At 42.8% G+C, this 25,150-nt stretch overlaps 1 protein-coding gene across 3 annotated transcripts in view; it reads left to right on the top strand.

Annotated features, from left to right (window-relative positions):
* Positions 1 to 25,150, top strand: part of SRGAP2 (SLIT-ROBO Rho GTPase activating protein 2) — a 257,088-nt gene that overhangs the window by 178,946 nt on the left and 52,992 nt on the right. For all 3 annotated transcript variants that reach the window (XM_063113343.1, XM_063113341.1, XM_063113342.1), the window contains 4 exons: positions 7,452 to 7,514; positions 15,169 to 15,384; positions 16,021 to 16,149; positions 23,516 to 23,737. In XM_063113343.1, coding sequence (XP_062969413.1) covers positions 7,452 to 7,514; positions 15,169 to 15,384; positions 16,021 to 16,149; positions 23,516 to 23,737 — 630 coding nt within the window. The remainder of the gene's footprint in view (positions 1 to 7,451; positions 7,515 to 15,168; positions 15,385 to 16,020; positions 16,150 to 23,515; positions 23,738 to 25,150) is intronic.

The raw sequence follows: 25,150 nt of genomic DNA, 5'->3' as shown, positions 1-25,150 counted from the left end.
GCCATCAGAGATCTTGGAAGAGCAGAGCCTCTTCCTGGCCCCACCCTGAACTTCTCTGTGTCAGTCCAGTGGTGCTCAATCTTGTTCGATTATATGTTTCCCTGAGAAGAGACTTTGGTCAATTTTAACAGAGCCTAAGCATCCACAGAGGGTAGAAGCTGAATCCACAGAGTTCATGCCAAAGAATGGATTTTCTCCCAAGTCCACTAGCATTACTTGTGGGTTATCAGGTGTGATTGCTCATACTTGTCCAGAGCCTTTGGAAAAGCCTTAAGAAAATGGCTTTCAGAAACGATTACCCTAGAGGAGAGAGGTCTTGGATTTCATTAAAGTAGAACTTGGTGATGGAGAGTCTTGGTATTCTCTGACTTAGGCAGTAGGGAGTTCCTACCTTTGGACATTTAATTTATGACCCCAAGTCCTAGTTGTACAGCTGAGGAAGATCTTTTCTGTTTAATCTACATTGAGGGATTAAAGGTAATTGTATCTTTCTTATTTTCCTTCTACCACCCCCACCCCGCCATTTCCTCCTTTCTGCTTTTTTTCATCTTTGTTGGGTGTTTTTTTTTTGTTTGTTTGTTTGCTTTCTTTCCTCAGGAAAACTGCATACTTTTTACAGAGTCATTGTTACCTTAGTTCTTACTGAAACTGGGGAGGAATATATTAGATTGTGCAATAGCAGGCATAAGGAAAAAAAAGAAACTTCTTCCCTGTGGGTCAATAGAGCCCCCATTTAGAGGGATTTAGCTGCAATTCCGACTGGGAAGTAGCTTCTGAGGCCTTTGCAATTCTACAGATCATGATCATTAACATGTTTGACAGTATATAAGGAGGCAGCACAGTGTGGTGGAAAGAGCACTGAGTGGGTGTTCAGAGAGCTGGATTCTAATATTAATATTAGCTTACATTTATTGAACATACTAGCTGCTGGATTCTGTTTCTGGCACTTTATATGAACTATATCATGATTATTATTATCCTGGTTTACAGATGTAGAAGCTGAGTCAGAGTGGTTAAATAATTTTCCTGAGGTCATACAATTGGGGAGTAGAAACAGAATTCAAATTCTGCTTCAGGGCCTGCGTGTTTACCTTCTTTTAATATTGCATGTGGTCCCTGATGGTATACTGAATAGCTGTGTGATCCTGGAAAAGTCTTTTCAATATTTTGGGATCATCTGTGGGTAACCTCTGATGACGTCCCCCCTTAATCTATATGAAGAAAATGCAGCTATATTGTTTTATTCTTACTTTATTCTTATTGTTATGTGAAAACATAGCATTTAAGTCTAAACTAAACTTTGATCTAATCGACTCAGCAACTGATTATTTTATGGCTACGAGGCAGTAGGCAGGACATGGAGGACAGAAAGATGCTTAAAAAGTCTTAATCTATCTCTTCCATTTGTTTTAGACAGTTTTATATTTTAGTAGCTTTGGAATTTTTTAAGACTAAGTTCTTAAGATAATTAAACAAGAATCTAATTGAGAAACCATTCATATTTCAGAAGATGAATTCTAAAACAGGTATTGGGTCTTAGATTGTGTCAGGTTTCTGACATTTTCTTTTAAATATGACTTTGCTACTAGGAGAGTTTAACTATACCCATTAACTTCCGAGTGAAGGAGCTACTGGTGACATTAGTTTTTATGGTGCTTATGAGCTCAAGGGATTCTTAAAAAATGTGACTGCTTTGGGAGTTACTTATATTAGAGCAGTATCATTATAACCTGAAATGTCCATTAGTAACTTAGAAAGACAAATCAAAGAAAAAAGATTTACTATGTGATAGCTGGATTTTTTGAAATCAGTTTCCTGTTTCTGGCAAGCTTGCCTTGGAATTAGGTTATAGTGTAGAAACCTCTTGGCTGAAATAGAAAAAAAAATTGAACTAGAAAACTAACTTAAGAAATTCCACTTCTAATAATGCCTTTGAGATTGGAAGAATTGTGTTCTGATAGGCTCAAACACCAGAATGAACTGTCTGTTTTATATTCAGACCACAAGTGTCTGACACATAATAGATGTTCTATAAATATTTGCCCACGGATTTTTTATTGCCCCCTCCCTAAAATCCAGCCACTTCCCCCCTTGTCAGGATCCAGTAATTCAACCTGCTTTGAAACATCAAGAGAGCAAGTTATTTAACTCCTGTCTTGGTTGCTGGGCTCCAGTCCTTAAACCACTATTTTCTTTATTAATTTCACAATTACAGTCTTTTATCTGTACCCAGTCTTTTTAAGTCTGTATATAATGACTCATTAATGAGTTGTAAAATAAATCTAGTGAGTGATGACCCAAATCAAAAAATAGGAAAGAAGAGAAAAGAATAGGGAATATCAGAATGCACTGTACAGAAGTACTTTTATGTAGACACACATATTACACTGGCTTGCAATAAAAAAAACCCATTTTTTGAACATCCTGCTCTACCCATCTTCAGAAGGTAAAAGCACTTCTAGTGTCCTTCTTGTGGCAGCTGCCAACCTACAATTCAGTATATTCGTACTTTATATGACCTTGGGCTCCTCAAAGTATAAGGTCCTAACTGGAGCTCAGCCTTCCTAGAGCCATCACGTGGTATCCTAATCAATGGGTGAATGCTGAATAGAAAGAGTCCTGCTTGCACAGATGCAAGTAGTATGGCCAAGGGGAAATGTAGAAGTCATGCCTGAGCTCAGATCTGGCCTGTCCACCCCCTGAACTCTCAGCATGACACTGCACAACCTATTTTGGTGGACTGATTGGCTGGGGGAGAGGCCAGACACAGTGCCCACTATCACCTAGCATGGCCCTGCTGCCAAATGACCACTCCTTTTAGTCCTGTCCTCCCCACCAACAGCATTTCAGGCAAAGCACCAGCTTGTGAAACTTGGCCTCTTTGAAGTGGTGAGCAAGTGCCTCTGAAACCATCACCCTATGTCTGGTGGTGCTTTTCCTGCTGCCGGAGCTTAATATAGGGTTCATGTCTCTTTCCTCTGAAATCTGTAAATGTACATTCAATTTTAAACTGTTTTTTTGGGTTTTTTTTTTTTTTTTTATCAATTGGTCTCTGAAGTATCTTTGAAGTAGAAAGAAGATGCTAGCACTGGTGGAGGAGATGTGTGCCCTTGAAAATTGGATTTGTTTTTGGAAAACTGCTGACACAGGCTAATTGGCAGAGAACTAAATGACCGTACTGTTTCTACCTGCTGACAGGCTCAGCCTTAGAACGGGGCTGAAATTAGCTCACTACATGGCAGAGACATGCCTTCCTCTTTTTTTTCTTTTTCTTCCTTTTTCATACAAATAGGGGGTAATTTTGTGCCTGTCAAATAATACAGCTTTGTAGTGTAGATAGCCAGCAAACAACAGCCCCATCCCCACAACTTGGAAAGCACACTAGGGTTGATCTAAATAAGTAGATAATCAGGTAATGGGTAATCTCCCTGATGAGGGCTGGTTTTAAAGCCCTTTCATAGTTGGTATTCTTTAGGAAATGCTAATAGACAAACCCATCGAAGCTCAGGAAATGTATCGATTTACTTTTATTTATTTACTTGGCGGCTGGCTGCTATGGGGATCCAAACACTTGACCTTGGTGGGGAAACGTACTGATTTAAAGAGGTCCAAAGATGAGTGACCAACCTAGCATCCAGGCAGCCTAGACCTAGACCGTGTATCCTGGTGTTTCCATACATCTCTGCTACATATTCTATATTCTGTGAGCAAGGAGACTTTGGAATGTTACAGTATTGGGGACCCGAGGTTGTGAATTTCAGTTCTGTTGTCCAATGCTGTTATCTGTTGGAAAGGAAGCTTCCCTACCCATTTTGTAAGCACACAGCTGGCAGGAGTTGTTGCAATCTCATTGTTCTCCGATCAGCCCCGCCTAGGTAGCAGGCATAGTGCCCCCCCCCCATGCAACACACTCTGGCCAAATGGTTGTGGTGAGTTTCAAAATAAAAGATCCCAGCCTGAGTGCACCATCGCACTTCCTATCCCATAGAACCAGCATTGCTAACTGTGCCCCATCTCTATTCTAAATTTAGGCCTCTTTTTTTTTTTTCCAGGCAAAGATTACTATGCAAACATTTAAGAGAAAAACTTCACCCAAAGTAATTTTTTCCCCCAACTTCTATTTGGTTTCCTGCTATGTTTAGATGACTCATTCTCTTCCAAGAAATTTTAAAGAAAAGAGATGCAGGCTGTATATCAGCGCACAAAGACGGCTCTGTAAATTCTCTTTTTCTTCTCTGCCTAGAAACCCCTGGCTTTTTTATGGGGAATGGAAAGGCTCTACAGTCTTCATTGTCATGAACTCAGCCTCATCAGGTTTTGTTGTTCCCGGGAATAAATGTCCCTCTTGTCTTTGGGTGGGGCCCTCTTGCAGCTTCCCAGCTCTATCAACCCTTCCGTACTGGCCGGCACGGAAGTCCTTCCTGGGGCTACGCTTTTCCCCCAAAGGCACACAGTTAAGGTTTCTGAAATAGAGAAGGGGTGGCCTTTTATCGTCTGTGAAAGGAGAGACACAGGCAATTTCCTGCTTCTCTCTGTGTGTCAGATATGCTTCTGATTGACAGGGGCTTTACCATACATTTTAACTGGACTAAGCTGCACGTGTATTCCCAGCCCAGCGCGCAGTCAGAGGGAGCAGTAAGTCAGATGGCTTCAGCAGCCTGTTCAAATAAACAGGGATAATAGTGGAGTGGTCCTCCCAACTAATCAGTACGTGAAAGGAAACATCTGCCTGCACTTAATTGCTATTTTATTGGTTATATTCCCCCTCCCCCAACCCCGTCCCCTCGCCTCCTCCCTGCCACTTCCACCCCTGGGCTAAGTTATTTAAGTCATGGGTAAGCAACAGGGTAGAGGAATAGGAGGAGTTTTCTCTTTAACCTCTGCCATTTCAACATAAGGAGGTGGTAAGAGAGGATGGGAGGCTGGCAGGGGGAGCTGGCCTGGAGGCAGGAGGGCAGTGGGAAGCGATAGATATTCGTGGTCAATTCCTGACCCTGTTGCTGACTCTGGGGTAGTAGTGAGTCATTTCACCTCACTCCACTTCCTTGGGCCTCTGCTGCCTCAGTGGAGCTCAGCTTTCCTCATGATAGGAAGGAGAGGCTGGCATGTGAGATTGCAGATGAAAGGCATTCCCTCTGTGGCCTCTTCTAGGCGTAGAGGTCACTGGGCGAGAGATGCTGGGAATGGTAAATTTAAGACTGGCAAGGTGCCCCTGGAGCCATGTGTATTGTAAAGCATCTGGGTCCCTGAGAACTTGCTCATTATCTTGTACTCTATGGTGTGAAGCCAGCCAATCCTATGCTGAACAGGGTGTTGTATGAAACGAATATGGACTCAAGAAGCCAGATAAAAGATCATGTAGAATCATAGAATGGCAGAGGTTGGAAAAGACGTTAGGAATATTTTAGCTGAAGTCTTTCATTTTTATGGAAGGGAAAACAGAGGCCCAGAGAAATTAACCAGGTTATCCGAAGTTATCTCCTTGGTGATGGAAGAGCTGAGAATAGAAGAATCTTGCAATTGCTAATATAGGGCTCCTTTTGCTCTTCTCCTCACTATCAGGTGTAAAAATTCTTGCCTACTGATGCCAGGGGTCACATATATGTTATATTCCATAATGAATACCTTAATAGAAAAATGGCAAACCATAAAAGAAAAGTGAAAAGTACTGATAAACATGTTTAAGAAAATGCACAGCCTCACTGGAATCGAAGGATTACAACAATAGGATACCCCATCAAATTGTCAAGACAAAAAAGTGAAATAGGCATTCTTATATTCTGCTGGCGGTATTTTAAATTGGAAGGTTTTTTTTTAAGGGCAATATAACAGTATAAATGAGTAGTCTTTGGCCCAGAAATGTTCCTTCTAGGAGAAAATAATGAAAGGTGTGTGCATAGATTATGTACAAAGTAATTTAATGCAGCATTTTTTATTATAAAAAATTTAGAAGCAAAGTAAATGTCCAAGAATAAGAGCTACATCATATAATGTATTATAAAGTTATAGAAGAATAGTATATGGGGAAATGTTCACAACATACTTTTAAGTGAATGAGTTACTAAACAGTGTTTGTAATGCAATCCCAATTTTCTAAAAATAATGAGAGAGAGATTAGAAAAATATATAACAAAGTCTAGAGTGGTGATTTCTTAGTGGTAGGGATTGAGGGTTACTTTTGTGGGTTTTTTTTTTTAGGTTTTCTACAGTTTCCTTATTTATTACAATAAACGTATATTACTTTTATAATCAGAAAAACATATATATATATATATATATATATATATATATATTTTTTTTTAAGATGACTGGTAAGGGGATCTTAACCCTTGACTTGGTGTTGTTAGTACCACACTCTCCTAAGTGAGCTAACCAGCCATCCCTATTTAGGGATCCGAACCTGTGGCCTTGGTGTTATCAGCACCACACTCTCCCAAGTGAGCCACGGGCTGGTCCTAGAAAACCATATTTTTAAGGTAAAGATACATACATCTTGAAAAAAAGCAAGATCTTAAATGATTATGTTTCTGACATGAAAGGCCTCTTCCTCTCTTTGCTTGGGAGTAAGCTATGCCAGGTGACAGTTGTTGATATCTGAATTTTTAGTATGAAAGAAATAGAAGGAGCTGGCAGAAGATAAAACAAGGGCTTCCCCTCTCAATGACCCAGTGATGCCAATCAGGTTTATTGGGCTTGGCATGTAACACTCAGTATAGAAGGGTGATGATTTTCTTCCTGCTTTCTCATTCTTCTTTCTTTCTACCGTTCTCTCTATAAAGTTAGATGCCAGCCCTCGGTGGCAGCAGCAAAGGGCCTGAGAGCTACTACTGTTCACAATTAACCAGTTTAGACTCCTTAGTGTATACTGTCAGAATCAAGTAACATTAACTAATCGCACAACCAGTCGTTATTGAAGTACTACTGCCCTGGGAATTTGAGATAGAAATAGAGCAAATAAGAAATACAGTTCCTTCCTGCTTGGAGTTTTCTGATTAGTTACGGAGTTAGAAGCCCTTGAACATTTATATGCTTTTTCCTATCTCGTCCTATTACACATCTTACTTCTCTTCACAATCCTCTGGAATGTGTGACTACAAGTATCTGAGAAAGCATGTTCCACCTAACAACAGTTGCCAGGTAGGATGTAGCTTTCAGGCCTGCTCTTTGGGGACCAATTGAAAAATCAAAGGCTACAACCCATCCCCCCCCCCCCCCCCACACACACGATTGCCTTTGCTTGGCTATAGAAAGGGCACATTTCATTTTATTAAAACTCTTGGAGTAATCTGACCATAATTGGGTCTGATCTGAGTGGTTATCTGATTTGCTGGGTTAAATAATGGGCCCTAATTGAGTCTGTGTTATTTGTAGAGCTGGTGTTGCTCTTGTCTTTGTTGGTCCCTCCTCCCTCCTCTGTTTCCCGATTAACCTTCATTCCTCTTTCCTTGCAGAGTAAAGAAGTCGGCCAGCAGCTTCAAGATGATTTGATGAAGGTCCTGAATGAGCTCTACTCGGTAAATCAGATGGGTTGTTTGGCTCTTTTACAAGCAAAGGGGAGCAGCATTTGGCAGCTCGCAGCCAAAGTCATGTCAGCAATAGAACTGAGCTAAGGTTGAGGACAGTGCATGGTCCCCATTGGGAGTGACCCCACCCATCTCTTTTTTTAAACTCATGTTTAAAGTTGAATAAGCCAAACAATAATTTCTCGGGGGGGCTGGCTGGTTAGCTTAGTTGGTTAGAGTGTAGCCTTATAACACCAAGGTCACGGGTTCAGATCCCCAAACCAGCCAACCACCAAAAAAACAAAAAACCCAAAACTTTCTCAGAATAAGATCCCTCCTCTGCTGTGTAAGCTCACCCTAGCTTCACTTGGGCATAATCACTCGAGACCAGCCAAAGTCCAGGTCAATAGCACAACTGACCCCACTAGCAGCAAACAAGAGACCCTGAACCTAACGGCAAGGAACATAGCCTTCTGTATACCATTAATATGTGCCTACTGGAAATGATTTCTTGTTCAAGGCTTTGCATCAGATCTTGAATTGATCTAGCAGTTTGAGACTAGAGCGGCTGTTCTAGAAGGAAGCACAGTCCTAAATGCCCCTAATATGAAGTACCAATTCAGGCAGAGAGAGCTTGGCACCAGCTTCCTGGAGTTTTTAAAGGCCAAACCTCAGTGAAGAGGCAGGCTGGGGGCTTGGAGAAGAGAACACAATCTGTTCTGAAATGACTAGCACTTCAGGCACGTGATACTGTGGCAGATGCGTGTTTCTTCATGCACTGAGAGATGCTGGTGGTTGTTTTTCCCCCCAGCCATGTTTCGTTATTTATAATTAAAACAAACACACACTCACACATGCACGCCAAGGAAATTTGTGCTGCCGGACAGGGAACACTTCAACTGTGCCACTAATGCCTTTTACGGACCCCTTCTCTGACTTGGCTGTGACAACTCTCTGTGTCATTCTCCAGAGATGCCCCATCTTGTTTGAAGGTGAAATTGATTTCCTGTATTTAATTGCTGGTTCGCTGCATTTTTTTTATTATTAAAATATTTTTGCTGCGTTTTTTTTTTCTCTTTATTTTTTTAATTCACAGGAAGAACAGGCATGCATCACAGGCATTAGGGATCAGAGAATTCCATGTTCTCGATCCAGAAATCTAGGCGTGGTCATTTTGTCATGGCAGCTGTTAAGCAAGTAAATAGGGTAGAGTAGTCATCTGACTTGTCTGCAGTGATGCTCAGTTTGTTCTGAATTTCTACTCTGTGACTCCTCTGCTCTGAAGCCAAGTAAATAGAAGGTACCACTTGGTTCAGCTCTCAAGTTTTCATTTCTCTCCAATAAAGTAAAGTCTTTTTAAAAATAGAAACATGTCAGTGTGAACCATTTTCAGACTGGATGAACCTTGTCTTCTTAATGCTTTACTTTTGCTCTTTATTTTTGGAGTGTCTTCTAGGCACCAAGAAGAGCTAGTGCTCCTTTCTCCTGGCAGAAAATTCCCTAAGACAGAAAATGACACACATAGTCATTATATAAATTATTTTATTTTCCTGGAAGCATCTTGGGCCTCTACTATTTGCAGCTGTTTCTTGGGAGGAGTAGGCTGAATAACCAGCAACCCCAAACCAACTCAAATTCAGCATGCCACTTCTGCAGTGGGACTGCAGTGGCACAGGAAGAAGAGTGTTTAAGGTTCTATTAGCTTTTACCCATGGTCCTAGATCTCTTCCTGTGTTATGATTAAAAAAGGCAAGTGAAAGGGTATCAGCTGTGTTGGAGTGAGGAAGAAACCCTGGAACTTGCTGTTCTGGTCTGAGGAGGTCTGAGCTGTACTTCAGCTGCAGACTTCTGGCAATCCAGTATTGGCTAGCTGCTTTACTGGCCACTTTGAGGCCACAGTCAATGCAGAGTGTAAAATCTTCCCACTGATATTCAGATGCCCATACCAGCCAGCCGCCAAAAAAAAAATCTTCCCGCTAGTGTTCATACTGTAAACAGGCTGAGTGCGGTGTCCACTGTTATGAGGTGAATTGGTACACACTCTTGTAATCTGTCCAAGGCCAAAATATTTGATATTTTCTTCTAGTACGCAATGGGAAAAGTAAAAAAGAGTAGAGGACACCAGAAAGTTCCAGAAAAGTCAGAAGAGTCTGATGCAGTGATTCTCAAGCAGGGTGTTTTTTTCCCCCCACAGAGACATTTGGCAATGTCTGCAGACGTTTTTGGTTGTCGCCAGTAGAGGAGTTGGGGGTCCTACTGGCATCTAATGATCTAGAGACCAGGGATGCTGCTAAAATCCTACAATGCACAGGACAGCTACTCCTTATTTTCCCTACCATATTTTTCTTACTCTTCTTACCTCGCATCTGCCCCTGCCCCCACTGCTCCCAACAAACAAAGAATTATCTATCCTGGAATATCAACAGTACCAAGATTGAGAAACCCTGGTCTAGTGACTAGAGTCTCCTGGATTAGGCAACCTAGATTCTACCCTGTGTTGACCACTAGCTCTATGGTCAAGAGCTAACTTGGGGGATACCCCTAACCTCTATGACCTTGGGATCTCCATATCTTTGTACTAGTATCTCTATATCCTTGGGGGGTTGGGGTACTGCAGGAGTCATGCTTTCTGAAATATCAGACTATAGCTAAGGGTCAAAAGAGTTTGAAGATTCTTTAGGCCATTAGAAAATTCAGAGAATAGAATTATGAGTTTTTTCTTCTGGAGAGTGAGATAAGTTTAGGACTGGTGTGAATAATGCACTGTGGGATTAGGTAGACTAACTGCTCCGGTTTTGCCTAGGACAAGAGTTTCCTGGGACATGAGAATTTGAGTGCTGAAACTGGGAAAGTCCTGGATAAAACAGGATGATTGGTCACCCTGCATGGGAGAGTGGTTTCATCACCGGCTTTGGGAAACTGCTTGCTGTATACACACTCTCTCAGAGGAATTAAGAACCAACAAGGGAGGCTTTCTTGTAAGGAGCTTCTCCCTTATTTTATCTTAAGGGAAGCTGGGGAGGGCCTCTAGGTTCAGTTACCTTGCAGGCAATAGAAGTTACTTGGGCACTGGAAAAAGGAAACCGAGGATGTAAGAAAACCTACCGTACTTTTCTTACTCTTCTTACCTCGCATCTGCCTCTCATACCCATGAATACTTATTTTTGAGGAACAAATTACCCAAGGGTTGGTAATTTAGTTCTTTTAAACCTTGATGATCCAAGGGGCAAAAGGCCCAGGTGTTCCCAAATAAAGATGCCTTTGGGCAAGAGGCCCAGAATCCCACCACAAGTGGCCAGGTGCCCCTCTGCACCTTCCTCTTTTCTGCTGAAGGGCTTTTGATTTCCCTGACTTGGCCTTCTGTGCCAGGGGCCGCTTCCCACAGCTGCTATTCCAAGAGCAATCCCAGTGAGCATTCTTCTTCACGTGTTCTTTCCCCCCATGATGAGCTGGCTAGTTTCTAAGCCATGGCATTAGTGATTTTCATTTTCTGACTGATGCTCTGGGAATGCCTTTGAAGTCAGAGCACACTGCTTCCCGAAGAGCTCTGGGATTGTCTGCCTCAGTTGTACGTAGACACTAGGTCTGGAAAATCCCAGCAAGCCCCCCCAAGGAAGGAGTGTTTGTGGAAGCACTAAAGCCACATGGACTAGCCGAGTATGAAGAGTCAAGAAAGTCCTAGAACTGAGAAAGAAAGAAGAGGTTTCAGCATACTCTAGGGCTATTGTTGTCCCAGAGGTTTTGTGCTTCTGTTCTCCCCCTAAATATGTATCCCTTTGACTTGGTGCAGCAGCTGTTTGCTTGCAGAGCTACTTTAGACTGGTATTCAGCACCTGTTCCCTTGAAACAGTGGCAGTTAATAGTCCCCCAACTCTTCTTGCCTGTTAGACTCTGGCACTAGGCACTAGGGATACAAAGACAAATATGAGATGTCCTTAAACTCAAGACATTTAGTTTTAATAAGGAGAGACAGAAAAATAAAGCAGCAAGTAAAAAATGAGGTGATAAGAACTCTTCTACATGTCTGCACAGAGGAGGGGCATGAAGTCAGGCTCCTTAGACAGATACTTGACTTGAATCTTAATTGTCGACAACTCTTTCATTGTTCTCTACCTGTTCATTTTTTGTTGCATCCACCTCTTGTTTCATGATGCAATATCTTTTCATTTCTCATTTATCTCTGGACCTATGATTGACAGATTGTTTTCAAATTTTTCTTTTTTCTATTTCCTCTAAATTGCTTGTTTGGGTCTTGGTCTTTCGAATTAGATATTTTCCTTAAATGTCTGGTAATCCTTAGTTGCCTGCTCATATTTTAAAGTGAGGCACAAAAAAGTTCTGTGCCAACTGTGGCTTTTACTGTAGGGTGATCTGACTGGACTGTGTCCTTGAGGAAGCCCTAACATCAGTATTTGTAGGTCTTTTATCTTGGATGGTCAGATTGCCGAGAGAAGGCTCTTTTGATTTTCCACTATGTCTGGGGGCTGAGTTGTGAAGAGGCCTCAGCCATCTCAATGTTCAATACAGAATTTTCAGTTGATCCTCCTATTTTAAGTTAAGTATCCTTTATCCTCAGTGGAGCCTGGTGTCCCCCAATCCATGGACCCTTCCTAAGAGAATAAACCTCTAGCCTTCTACTATTGTGGGGGAGGGGATCTGGGAGTCTAACTCTTCTCAGACTTTCACTAGTTTCTCTTGGGTTTAGCTCCACCTTCATCCCACCATTTCTCTTAGGGCCTCTGTGATATAAGCCTGGTTGTTTCATGGCTCTCCCTACTTTTGGATTAGGATGTGGTAGGTCAGTTACTACTTGCCTACCTGCTTTTCAGCTTCTATTTCTATTCTTTTTGTTTTCCTCCATTTATAACTGAAAAAATAATAATAATAAAAACTCTGTTCTATTATTCTAATGTAGCTTGGGGAGGTAGCAGAGCTAAAGGTATGAATTCAATATTTAGTTTTTCAAAGTAAAGTGAACGCTCTTAAGTAGAACTGAAAATTTAAACTTCTGAGTTTTCCTCCTCGTTTGTGTTTGCCTCATTCTATATGTGTTTCTCCAAGACCTGTCTTGACTTTCCTGTTTCTTCAATTGTTTTGGCATCAGTTATTCAAGCATCAGCTTCTGGGTACCTATTTTCCCTTGAGTTGGAGGGCACTTGTAATGATTCTCCTGTATTTCCACAGAGGAGAGATTCAGTGTCACTAAAATGTCTTTTGGGCAGCCACTTGGATGGTTAAACTACCGTGTGTATATGATATATTTCCCAACTGCGGAAAAGAGAAGAAAACACAAAAGAAGAAATGGCGTTTACGTTTAGGAAATTATAGTTTCTTAGGCTAGCAGTTCTTTAAGGAAAAGAAACAATATTATTTGTTGATTTTTATTACTCTGTTGTCTCATTGGCACTATTCTTTGAGCTCTCTTTTATCTCTCATGTTCATTCAGTGTTTTCTGTTTATTTATCATGCACCTTCATGAAATAGAAAATCACTTTCTTAAAAATCATTCACTTTTTTAACTGTTTGTTCTAGCATTTGAATCCCTTGGTCAGATTCCGATGAAAAAGAGACAAAGAAAAGCATCCAATCTACCCTTCTTCAGCCAGGATAAGAGAAGCCTCTTTCCCACTTTTTAGTCAACCTGGAAAGCTGGAGGTCTATTTGAATTACTTAGAAGGCTTTTTAATGCCATTGGTTGTTAAATATTGCTTTTGTATGGAGAAGATGCAGAGTATAAGCAGAATAGATGTTATGGGAAATGGTGTCAGGTTCAGAATAAGGTGAAGCTGATTTAAAATATTCTGCATCCAAAATGAGACATAATTTAGATTCTAACGTATTTTAATTTTGACAGTGTCCCAGTATTTTTATTCCTATCTCCATCTCCAGCTGATCCTAAGGGATTAGTATACGCACAAAGTCCCTCTAACCCAGGTTTTCTCAAACTCAGCACCATTGACATTTTGGACCAGATAATTCTTTGTTGTGGGGGGCTGTGCTGTGCATAGGATGTTTAGCAGCATCCCTGTCTCCTACTCACTAGATGCCAGTAGCAATCTCCACGTTGTAACAATCAAAAATATTTCCAGACATTGCCAAGTATTCCCTGGGGGCCAAAATAGCCCCCTGTTGAGACACTTCTCTAACTCAAGTCCATAAATAAAACAAGTTTCTCTTTTCAGGACTGACTCTCTTGACTATACTTAACCTTTCCTCTCAAGTAATTCAGCTACAGTCCTATGCAGAGGAGAGTTACTGTTGCTTTGTAGCTAAAGAATGTGGACTTTGGAGTCTGGTGGACCTGGGTTTGAATCCTTATTCTGCCATTTACTAGTTGTGTAATGTTGGTTGTGACAGTAAATCTCTTTGAGCCTCATTTCCTCATCTTTAGAAGTAGAAATAAAAACATGTCTTTCACATGTTGGTGTAAGGAGGAAATGAGGCGATATACCTAAAGCCCCTGACACATAGCACGTACTAAATGGTAGAGATTAATATTAATAATGTACCCTTGCTCTTCTCAGTTGTGCTCCTCCCACCCCCATACACACATCCACCCTAACGCCTATACTCACTAACTCTCCCTCTCAAAGAAATCTCATGGCATCTACATTTCAGTGCTCTGGAACCTCAGATTGCTTGGTTTGCTATGAAGCATTTTTAATTCCCAGATAGAAGCTAGAGCCTCCTGGTGGGAAACAGAAAGCTCCAGCAGAGTGGAGCAGGCACTGTGTGGCTGGAAGTAGTATGTTTGGGAGGGCTGGAAACAAGCTCAAGTTCCAGGCTTGCCGCCTCCTCATGAAGAAACAGGATGGGACCCCTAGACAGTTGCTTTAATGGAAAACTTGAAAATCGTTTCTCTCCTTTTATATTGCTTCCTTCCTGTAGCAGCTCCATTTACACTTGGTAGGGATTTATTCCTCCCCAGCCTCTCACCTGCATTGTTGTGCAGGTTTACAGTCTTCATAGGGTAGTTGTCTAGATTGTAGAATTGCTGCAAGGATGAAATAGAAAATGTGTGTGCAGCACTTGGCACAAAGCTAGGAATATACTAAGTGCTCAGTAAATGATAGCTGCCTTTGTTACTGCTGCCGCTGCTCTAGTTGCTGTGGGAAAGAGTGTCTGATCTAGATAAAACAGGCCAGGCGATCCCCAGAATGCCAGGCCAGTAGAAAGAGCTTCTGGAGGCTTTTCCTCTTCCCCATTTTAAATCTGAATGGTACAAAAAGTGTAGGCTGCTCCACAGGATGTACTCCTCTTTGGGATTCTTCACCAGCCCAGGAAGGCTTTGCCCTTTGGATCTGACAGTGGTGGTGTTGTTTCCTATCTACCTGGTACTGTGAAGCAACTAATCAGTAGAAATCACTTGGCCAATATAAAAGAGTAACAATTACAAATGATAATAAATAGAAGTAAATAATACGAAGAGACATGAAGTCATTTCAATAAGACACGTTGGCTAAGTTCAAATACTGCTTTCCTGTGCTTTGGAGTGGTCTTTGATACATAATGTTTGCTGAACCAAACACTTCTGGATTCTTCTCTTAGGGGTATGAGGATACTGCTTCATGGGGGAGAGGTCCAGCTCAGTCTGTTGGTCTGTAAAGCAGAGATTTAACCCCATCAGCTTGACCTCTGGGGGTGGGGGTGGGGGGATGTCTTGCAGGTCATGAAGACATATCACATGTACAATGCTGACAGCATCAGTGCTCAGAGCAAACTAAAGGAGGCGGAGAAGCAGGAAGAGAAGCAGATTGGTAAATCGGTAAAGCAGGAGGACCGGCAGACCCCGCGCTCCCCTGACTCTACCGCTAATGTTCGTATTGAGGAGAAACATGTCCGGAGGAGCTCAGTGAAGAAGATTGAGAAGATGAAGGAGAAGGTTCGTGTGCTCCAGCAACTGTAGGGGCTGGGGAAGAATGTTCTAGAAGGCAGTACTAATAGGAATTTCCCAATAGGCACCATGAAGAACAGAACGGGAAAGGTATGGGTTTCTTTAGTGCCCAATTGACCAAAAGTGAGTCCTTGCTATCTGCCCTGGCAGGAATACTAGGTATTGAAGAACTTAGGTACGTGGGCTCCAAGTTTTTAACCTCTAGCGGATAAACAGGAAAAAGTAGTCACCTTTCCCAGTCCATTTTCCAAACAGAGCTAAATATCCTATTACTTGGGGGTGGGGAGAGACTGTAGACTTAGGGCTTGGTTTCAGGTGTCAGGTATTTGGGGGTAGGGGTAGCAGCACCTCTCTCAGGGTGGCAATGCAAGGATGGAGAATGGTATTTGAAGACATAATCAAAGTGGGGCACACATCTGAAGTAGGGAGACTCATTAACCTTTCCTGAATTGATCTACATTATGCCCTTGAATCTCATTAAACAGAATTAGAACCCAATTTAAGGCAGACGCGCAAAGGGAGTAGCAGCACACTTGCGGTTCTTGAATGTACTGTACTTTCATCTTTTAGAGAACAATCTCCCCTTTAAAAAAAAGTAAACTTGCACTTCTGTTCCCTTTTCAGCGCCAAGCCAAGTATACAGAGAATAAGCTGAAGGCCATTAAAGCCCGGAATGAGTACTTACTGGCCTTGGAGGCGACCAATGCATCTGTCTTCAAGTACTACATCCACGACCTGTCTGACCTTATTGATGTAAGTGCTTAAAGCCTGGGGCCTGAGGGCACCTCTTTTCTGGTTTCAGAATCCTCATCAGACATTCCCCAATTCTGTTGTTCAGGCATCTGGGGCATTTTGAGAAGAGTTACAAAGATAGTAGCCATGATCCATCAGGGCCTTGCCGCGTACCAAGTACCAGGTGAAGCACTTCACAGTTTATCTCACTCAATCCTCACTACAGTCCTGGGAGGAAGGCATTATTATGTCTATTTTTACAGATTAACATTCAGAGAGTTTAGATGACTTACCCAAAGTCAGTTAATAAATGATAGGGGCAAAATTTGCACCCAGGTCTGATTACCAAACCTATGTTCATAACCACTGTGCTCTTCTGTCTGCCAGGAAATACTCCCTTACTTCAGCTACTTGTGCATAGAAGTGAGCAGCAAGAGCTGAAGAGTTAGAATGCCATAACTTAAACTTATGTAGCACTTAATGTTTCTCAGTATTATCTCATTTGATTGTCACATCACCCTTATTGATAAGCATTGCTATCTCCAGTTCATAGTAAGGAAGCTAGGGGTCCAGAGGGTTAAGAGACTTACCTGCCCGAGGTTACACTGAAGATTAGAATACTGTCGAGAAGGTATCCAGATGCTCCTGATACCTGGTACATTCTTTTTGATTTGTGTCCAAAGATGATTGAGAAAAGCAGGTTAGTAGGCACATGTGTTATGCATGGGGCAGGCGCAAGGGATAGGCTTTTTGTCTTCGACCTTGTTTCTCCTGCTGCTTCCCCTCAAACCTTAGAGTGGAGTCATAATCCCTCTCAACTGCAGACTCCAGTCTGGCCTAGTCTGAGCCAGTCCTAAGTGAAGCTGTGTAAGTATATCCATTCTCACCTCTCTCTCCAGTCATTGCATGGGGAGTCTGGAGCCAGCTGATTTAGCATCAACATCCCAGTCTCCTCTCAGAGGCCTGCCATTTGCTTCAGGCTCTCGGTGGCAGCAGTCGGACTTTGCAAGCCTCTAGCCAGGCCTCTCATGCTTTCCCGCCTAGGTTTCACTACAAGCAAACCTGCCATACTTTACGATGTCATGTGGGGTTCTGGTCTAAGATTCACTATTATATAACTAGTTGGGTCCTCTAGGCTTGTCACTGAACTCTTCTAGAACTCTGATTTGTTTCCCACCCCATCCTCCCTCTGGCAAACTGAAGAACTGGACTAGACCATTGGTACTTAAATCTGGCCTCACATGGGAGTTGCTTGAGGAATGATTCTAAAATACAGATTTCTCTCTCCCTTCAGCCAGGGATTTTTGATTCAGTAGGCTTCAGCCTCTTAATGCCCTGGGTGTCACTGTCTCACTGGGTAAGTGGAGCCCTGGTCCCTGCTCAGGCACCTTTGTTCTCTCTGCTTGTTGATGCCAATCTGAACAAAGTCCTTCAATGGAGGTCAAAGCCCTAAACAAGATCCTTTCTTCTCCTCAGAGGAGCAGCTCCTCACTACTGGGAAGAAGGCCCACTCTCTCAGCAGGAGGAAGAGAATCAGTTTCTTTCTTATGTACAGGTTCTAGTTATTTTGCACTAGTACAGTATCAGACTGGGTAGTCTGCTACACCTCTTCTACTGGATTGTCCTCTTTCTTTTGCCCCCAGGGCAACTGTTTCACCTCTTTCACCAAAATGCTATTCTCAGGGAAAGGCAAGGGCTACTGCTGTATCCATCACAACCTTTGCAATTCATAGACCTTCCATCAGATGTGAGCAAGTGTTTTAAAATCAGTCCAAGAAGCAAGCTATTTTGAATCTTATTTTCATCATATTAAAAAAAAAAAAAAGTCTGCGAAGAACCTGATTTCACAGGGTGTGGTGTGAAGTGCCACTGAAAAAGAAGCCCGCCAGCCTCTGTGGTCCTCAGCAGGGCATGGGTTTAGGTTACTGTGAGCAAGTCCACAGTGGCAGCATTCTGGGCCACACAGGTAATAAAGTTGCTCTGATTTCTTTGCTGCTGTGTTTTCGTTCTATCTTGTTTGTTTGTTTGTTTGTTTGTTTTGTTTTTGTTTTTCCTGGGGTGAGGACAGATTAGTTACTGTTTTTTAAAAAGTCGATAATATTGTCCTACTCTATAAATGTTCAGTAAATGTTTATTTGAGGTGAGGCTATGTGCTCAGCATCAGAGATACAAATAGAATAGAATAATTTTTGTCCTAGAGGTATTCATAGACTCTAGGACAATGTTTTTCAAGGTGTGGGCTGTGATCCATTTAAGGGAGCCATGAAACCACTTTTATGGCTTTAACCTGTTTTTTTAAGTGAATAGACTATGCTAGACCAGAATAGTAAAGAAAATATCAGTTTTATCTTGTGAAACTTTTATGTTAGATATGTACGTGGATGCTTGCACACCCATGGGTGTGTGTGTGTGTGTGTGTGTGTGTGACAATATAAGATGTATTTCTCACTGTGTGTTGGGGGCCAAAAAAAGTTTGAGAGCCAGTGTGCTATGGACAAAGGAAGGTCTCAGTCTCTGAAAGCTCTGTGAGGGCAGTAACCAAGACTTCTCGTTACCTGAGCAGCCCCCAGTGCTTCATATATAGCTGAGCACATACTATATTCATCGAAGGAACAGAAGGAGAAGATGAAGATGCTCCTCTAAGCCAAAATTTAGTTTTTTTCCTGTATCTTGTAATACCTTTTTGGGGTGTAATGGGCATACAATGACTGAACGTGTTACAGTTTCCAGAGTTTTGACAAATTTGTACACCCTTGTAACCTATATCTCTATAAAGATATACAATAAATGTCTTGATAAAAGATATATTTCCATCACCTCAGAAAGTTCCTTGCATCTCTTCTCAGTCAGTCTCCCACCCCAAGGCAACAACCACTGTTATGACTTCCTCACCATAAATTAGTTTTGCCTGCTGTAGAACTTCACAAAGATGGGAAATACAGTATATACTTTTTTTCTATCTGGCTTCTTTTGCCCAGCATGATGTTTTTGAGCTTCATCCATGTTGTTTGTATGTATGACTAGTTTCTTCTTTTTTCTGGCTGATCTATACAATAAAAAGGGCCAAAAGGGTGCTGTGGCAATGAACCAACAGTTAGAGCAGAAATGAGTGAAGAGCCTGAGTATGTTGGCATCCTGATCTTGACAGTATCCAGAACTTGCTTTAAGACATGACATCAATCTTGTTCCAGTCCATTGCCATCTGTGTTATGTACACCATTCTGCCTCCTTCCTAGAGGTTTTAAAGCTCAATGTGGGGCCGACCCTGTGGCGCACTCGGGAGAGTGCGGCGCTGGGAGCGCGGCAGTGCTCCCGCCGCGGGTTCGGATCCTATATAGGGATGGCCGGTTCGCTCGCTGGCTGAGCACGGTGCGGCCGGTCACAAAAAGACAAAAAATAAATAAATAAATAAATAAATAAAGCTCAATGTGTGCTTAAGGCATTGAGGATAAGTGAAAAGAAGTTATTTTTGTCAATGCCATTTCAATGCCATTACACTGACACAAGGACCAGCCTCCAGCTTCTTTTTATAGTATGGTGTAAGATTTAAACTCAGGCTGTAGGAATCCATGTGAGGCATATGACACACACCATCAAAACCTTGACTTCGGGCCAAAAAGACATTCTAAGTTCACTTGGTAGTGTCTAAGAACTGTAGGCTCATTAGAATGTAATTTTCTTCCCCCATACTCCTGTGGCTTTCTCAGCCCAGGAGCAGATAGATGAATGAAGAACAGAACAGGGCATTGTCTTCATGGATAGCTGGAGGGTTGTGTATGCCGAGTGCGTGGATAGAGAGTCTGTGACACCATGTACACCTAAGTTGGACATGAGAGGACTTGGCTTTCTCAACAGGAAATTTTATTAAGGGCAGTTATTTTTCTCTTCTGTGCGAACTTGAAGTGGGTGTTATGAAACACCCATTTTTCTTTTTCACGTCTTCTCTAGAGTCTCTGGGTGAGAATATCAGCTGGTAAAGGGTTAATGAGCTATCAACTGAAGTCAGCATACATCTGGATGGACTGTCATTAAATTCTTATAAAAATTTGATTTCCCCTGAGAAATTTTCATAAAACATTTATATAACCTAAAATGGCCATGGGAGCCCAGCGTCACCACAGAACTCATCAGAAGCCATGGAAAGCATGCTTTGTCCCCATCATGGGCAAAATAATGTGCTGCCTCTACTCACTGGGATTCTCCTGGGAGCTGGAAGTATTCAAATCTCATTTACCTAACCTTGCCAGATACTGCTTCTTTGCTAAAGGCTCAGTTTCTGGCCGTTGTCCCTACAGATATGTAGGTGGCCAAGGCTGTGGAAAACTTATTCTGAATCTCCCGGGTTGGCTGGAGGCATGGAGGAACCAGAGAGCACACTACGAGTTAGTCCTCCACTCACTGACACAGAGAAGCTACATAATTGTTATATAAATAGAGACGGTGCACCAGCCCTGGAAAACCCTCTACCTTCCTTAGGCCATACAGAGCCAAACTAATGGCCTTAGCGGCCACGTCTACCCACTTGACTTACATCAGTATTCAGCTCAAGTGTATTATTTCCTGAGAGGCTAGAATCTGTACTTGTGGCATCAATCAACTGAAGTTTATTAAATTCCTACTGTGAGCAAGGCCTACTTGTGAGCAGCATAAAGAAGGAAAAGACACTGGCCAAGCCCTCAAGAAGCTTGCCTTCTGATTGAGGTGATGTGAAACAAGTCACAGAATGAGAGAGTACAGTCTGTGTCACACGAGGGCTGTAGATGAGTGTAGTTCTGAGTGGAGAGCAGGGTTGCAAGGCTGGCTGGCTTTTCAGAGGCTGGGAATTTGATTTGGATCTTGAAGATTGGGCCCAACTCCAACAGGTGAGAAGAGTGGCAAACATTTCACAACATTTCAGGAAATGCTGGGAGCCGAAGGGCAGTGGATATGGGCATATCGATGATCAGTTTGCCAAGTGTCTTAATGGTGCCAAATATATGTAAATATATTGCCCATTAGCCTCACAACAACCTATGAGGCTGGTGGTGTCTCCGTTTGAGGCTCAGAGGGATTAAGTAGCTTACTTATGGTCATATAGCTGATTTGAGGCCTGTGTAGATACTCTAATTTGTCTTTGGATTAGAGCAGATGAGTCTGAAAAAGAAAATAGAGGGACATGATGTTGGATGGGTAGATTGAAGACAATTATAATTTGTTCTGGCTGTTAGACATTGCTCAAATTATTTAACTTCACTGAGCCTAAGCTTCCAAGTCTGGAAAATTAAGATAATACCAACCTCATTGGAATTATTAAGAGGATTAAAATGTGAGAATGTATATAAAGCACTGTCTGGCATATAGTAGACACACTTAGTGAATAGAAGCATTAAATTTTCAAACTGAGGAAGGAATATTTTACCTCAGAGAAAAAATACAAGGTATTTTAGGTTCCTCAATGGGGTGTAGCATATTAAAAGTCACTTTTAGGAAAGTGAAGCAGACAGAACTGATGTAAGATGGTAAGGGTATGAATTAGGGTAGAGGTTGTAAGACTGGAGAGGAAAGGGGAGTTACCAAAAAATATGTAAAGGTTTTTGAAGGGCACCCTTCTTCTCCCTAATTCCACGCCCCCCGCCCCCCCCGCGTCCCTGACACACACACTGTGGGCAGCACCACTTCTGTTTATTAGACTTACAGGCCCAGAGTTCATTATCGGGGTCTACATAGAGTGAATCAGGAAGGTTTACAGGTTCAAGGGCAGCCTGGTGAGGCCAGCAGCATCTCCCAGAGGAGGAAGGGCTCCTGCATGTGCAGTGTCCCAATCAGCCGCTTTTGTCTAGTTTCAATTTGCTCTTCCTTCCCAACTGGATTTAATGTCTTCCCATCCTCTGCCTCTAGTTAAGCTGTAGCTGCCATTATTCTGCTGCAGCCAGGCACCTGCCAGGGCCCGTTGGCAGTGTACCCAGAGCCCAGCCCAACGGATGCTCCATCGTTGAGCTTCTTGTCAGATGCCGGGAAGGAGGAGGCACGTCACATGCTTTTTCTTCTCTGACAGTGGCTGCTTCCAGTGTGATCATGATGAGAGGGAAAGGCTACAAGGAGAGTTGATTTGAAGCTTGCTTATGCAATGAAATGGCAATCCAGCAGATGGCCTTACTCTGTCCATGGATTCTTCTCTGACGTTTCTTCTCAGGTTCTGGACCTCAAAGCTGCTTAAGCAGTAGAGGGGATAATGGATGGCCAAGGAGTTTGGACCTCTGTGTCTTTTTGGAGGGGTGGGGAATACAGAGTTACAGAATGCCATCACTGAAGAGGGCCTTAGGGATTATACTCAGGACAAGGATTTTTAGACTTTTTCTCTAGCAGAAGAATTCTTTCTTCAAATCAGCCTTTACATAGAATCCCAATATATTAAATAGAAAAAAGAGCAGAGCTGATTTTGTTGAAGGAGGGATAGGAGGCTCCAAGTCCTACTGGTTAGATTGTTCTTTTACCCCCTTCTCAAGGGCAGCCTGAGCACTGGCTCAGAACCTTAGAGCTGTGGTCTTCAGTTTGAAAACCACTGGCCTGGTCAAATCTGTTCATTTTACTGTCAAGGAAACAGGTTCGGGGACAGGGAGTGTCTTTTCCAAGGTTGCTTGACTGCCTCCAGTGCTTTTTTAAAAAATATACAATTGCCTCTTTCATACTATTTTCTTTTTTTGTTCTGCTGTAGAAAGTCAGAATCCTTTACGTGGTATGAGCTTACCCACTAATACTTATGTTTAGAACTTTTTAGTCTTATAAAGCTATTTCTGTAGGGCAGGGGCTTTAGTACAGAAATCCTTGGCTATAGCTAAGGCCTGCCCTAGAACATCAGAAGTTAGGGGGGCTGATGACCCATAGAATCAGCCCCCCATTCTCTTCTTCTCCCACCTAGAGTTGAGTTTGCATAAGTTAACTGCTCTTACAACACTCCTGACTTCTGATCCCTGAATGCTGAAAAGGCCTGGCTTGGCTGGCCATAGTAACTCTCAGGGAGTGGCAGGCTGTGTTATTGTTGAATTTTGTTATAATGGCATCTCCAGATAAGCCTGAAAATGGAAGAGGATTCTCTTTAATTCTCAGCTCTTCTAATGTTTATGGAATAGCACTGTACAGTGCTTGATTACATAATGGCACTTTGTCCTTATGAATCCTCTTCCTTCTGACCACCTCACAGTCCTCTAGGGTGTGTTTAACCATTGAAGTGGGAGTCAAGCGCTGAGATGTCTCATCCAGGTCTCAGAAGTCAGAATGTCAGCCTTCTTCCTGCTGCACAGCCAGTCTTATTGATGTGGTCAAATCCACCCTGCAGATGACCCTCCCTTTCCACCAAGCCTTGGGGCTGTCCATGGTGTGCTCACCTGTCTTCTCCTTCCCACAGCAGTGTTGTGACTTAGGCTACCATGCTAGCCTGAACCGGGCTCTGCGTACCTTCCTCTCTGCTGAGTTAAATCTGGAACAGTCGAAGCATGAGGGTCTGGATGCCATCGAGAATGCAGTAGAAAACCTGGATGCCACCAGTGACAAGCAGCGCCTCATGGAAATGTACAACAACGTCTTCTGCCCCCCTATGAAGTTTGAGTTCCAGCCCCACATGGGGGACATGGTGAGGCCCTCTCCCTATCCTCAAAGGGGTTTGAGCACACTGTGTCTACATTCACTACTCAGAGAACACATTATTTTGTGGGGCAGAGGCCTGGTAGCGGCTTCCTGTCAGGTGGATGAGGGACATTCCACTCATTCTGCAAACAGCTATTGAGTGCCTGCTGTCCACCAGGTGTGACTGTAGACATTGGGGAGTAGAGCCCTCAGGGAGCTCTGATGAGTTTGGGAGAGAGTTAGAAATATGCATAGGGAGGGGCATCCGAAGGGGCTGGCAGGATCAAAGAAGGTAAAAGACAGCAGGTGTATTCTAGAAACTACTAGCAGTTCATCATGGAGAAAGGAAAGTGCTCCCAGGGTAAGGCTGGGAGAAGTGCAAGCTGAGATGGGGCCAGGTCCCAGAGGCTTTTGTGGGGGAGGGAGAGCTTAGCAGGGGAATGATGTGATTTTGTCATTTGGCAGAGTTCTGAAGGCTCTTATTCTCCTGTGTTTAGAAGATTGAGATAAAGGGCATAGTTTCACTTGGGTATTGAACAAAAAAGAATGAGTACCTAGAAAAGACAGGAGCTCAAATGTCATCCTGAAGGCCTGGTGCTGGTTGCCCAGGTCGGGGAGCACAAACACGGGGGCCTTGTTTTGGACTCTTCACCTGCGACGACTAGAACAAGAAGAGCCTAAATAACTAAAGTGAGAGGAAAGAGAAGCTCCTTGGTTTTCCCTGCCCCGAATTTTTTGGTTCCACTTTTGGTGGTTGTGCATATAAGTCAGAGTGAAGCTTGTTCCTGCTGGTAAGAGCTACCATTTCACTTACTGGTTAAATCAGGAGGATGCATAGGCTTACATGATAGAAAAGACCAAGATGCACCTTCAGGAATGCTTGGATTTAGGAGCAGGAATTTTACCAAGACTCAGTTTTTCTCTCTGCTCCACTCCCTGTGGTTAGCTCCATTCTCAGATGGGCCCTTATTCCATGGGGGCAAGGTGATTGCACTTCCAGCCTTATCTCCTGGCAGATTGAAATCTAGTGGAAAGAGTATTTGGCTCCCTCCTTGAAGCCCCCACAAAAGTCTCATTGTGTCTCCATGGTTTCGATTGGCTAAGCCATATCTGCAGTTTGTTGACTGGCTTATGCCCGGGTCACATGCTTCCTCTGAAGCACATGGAGTGGGAGGTCCTCTCAGAGGGCAGACAGACCAAAGTTAACAAAAGAAGAGGCCCAGAACTATAATGTGTTCTCACCAGGAATGCTGCATCTCTTAGGGTTAGCATCCAGACTCTAGAAATCTCTGCTCCAGAATGACAGCTGTAGCAGTGTAACCAGCCGATTTACTGTTATCAGTAGGCCACTATGATGACATTTCTATCCTAAAGACAAAAACACAGAGATGATTTCTTTCCTCTCCTTCTTGGGAAAAAT

Source organism: Cynocephalus volans, chromosome 11 (assembly GCF_027409185.1).
Source record: "Cynocephalus volans isolate mCynVol1 chromosome 11, mCynVol1.pri, whole genome shotgun sequence".
NCBI classification, from domain to species: Eukaryota; Metazoa; Chordata; class Mammalia; order Dermoptera; family Cynocephalidae; genus Cynocephalus; species Cynocephalus volans.
Note: the sequence above shows the minus strand (reverse complement) of the source record. Positions and strands in the feature narration are given on the sequence as shown.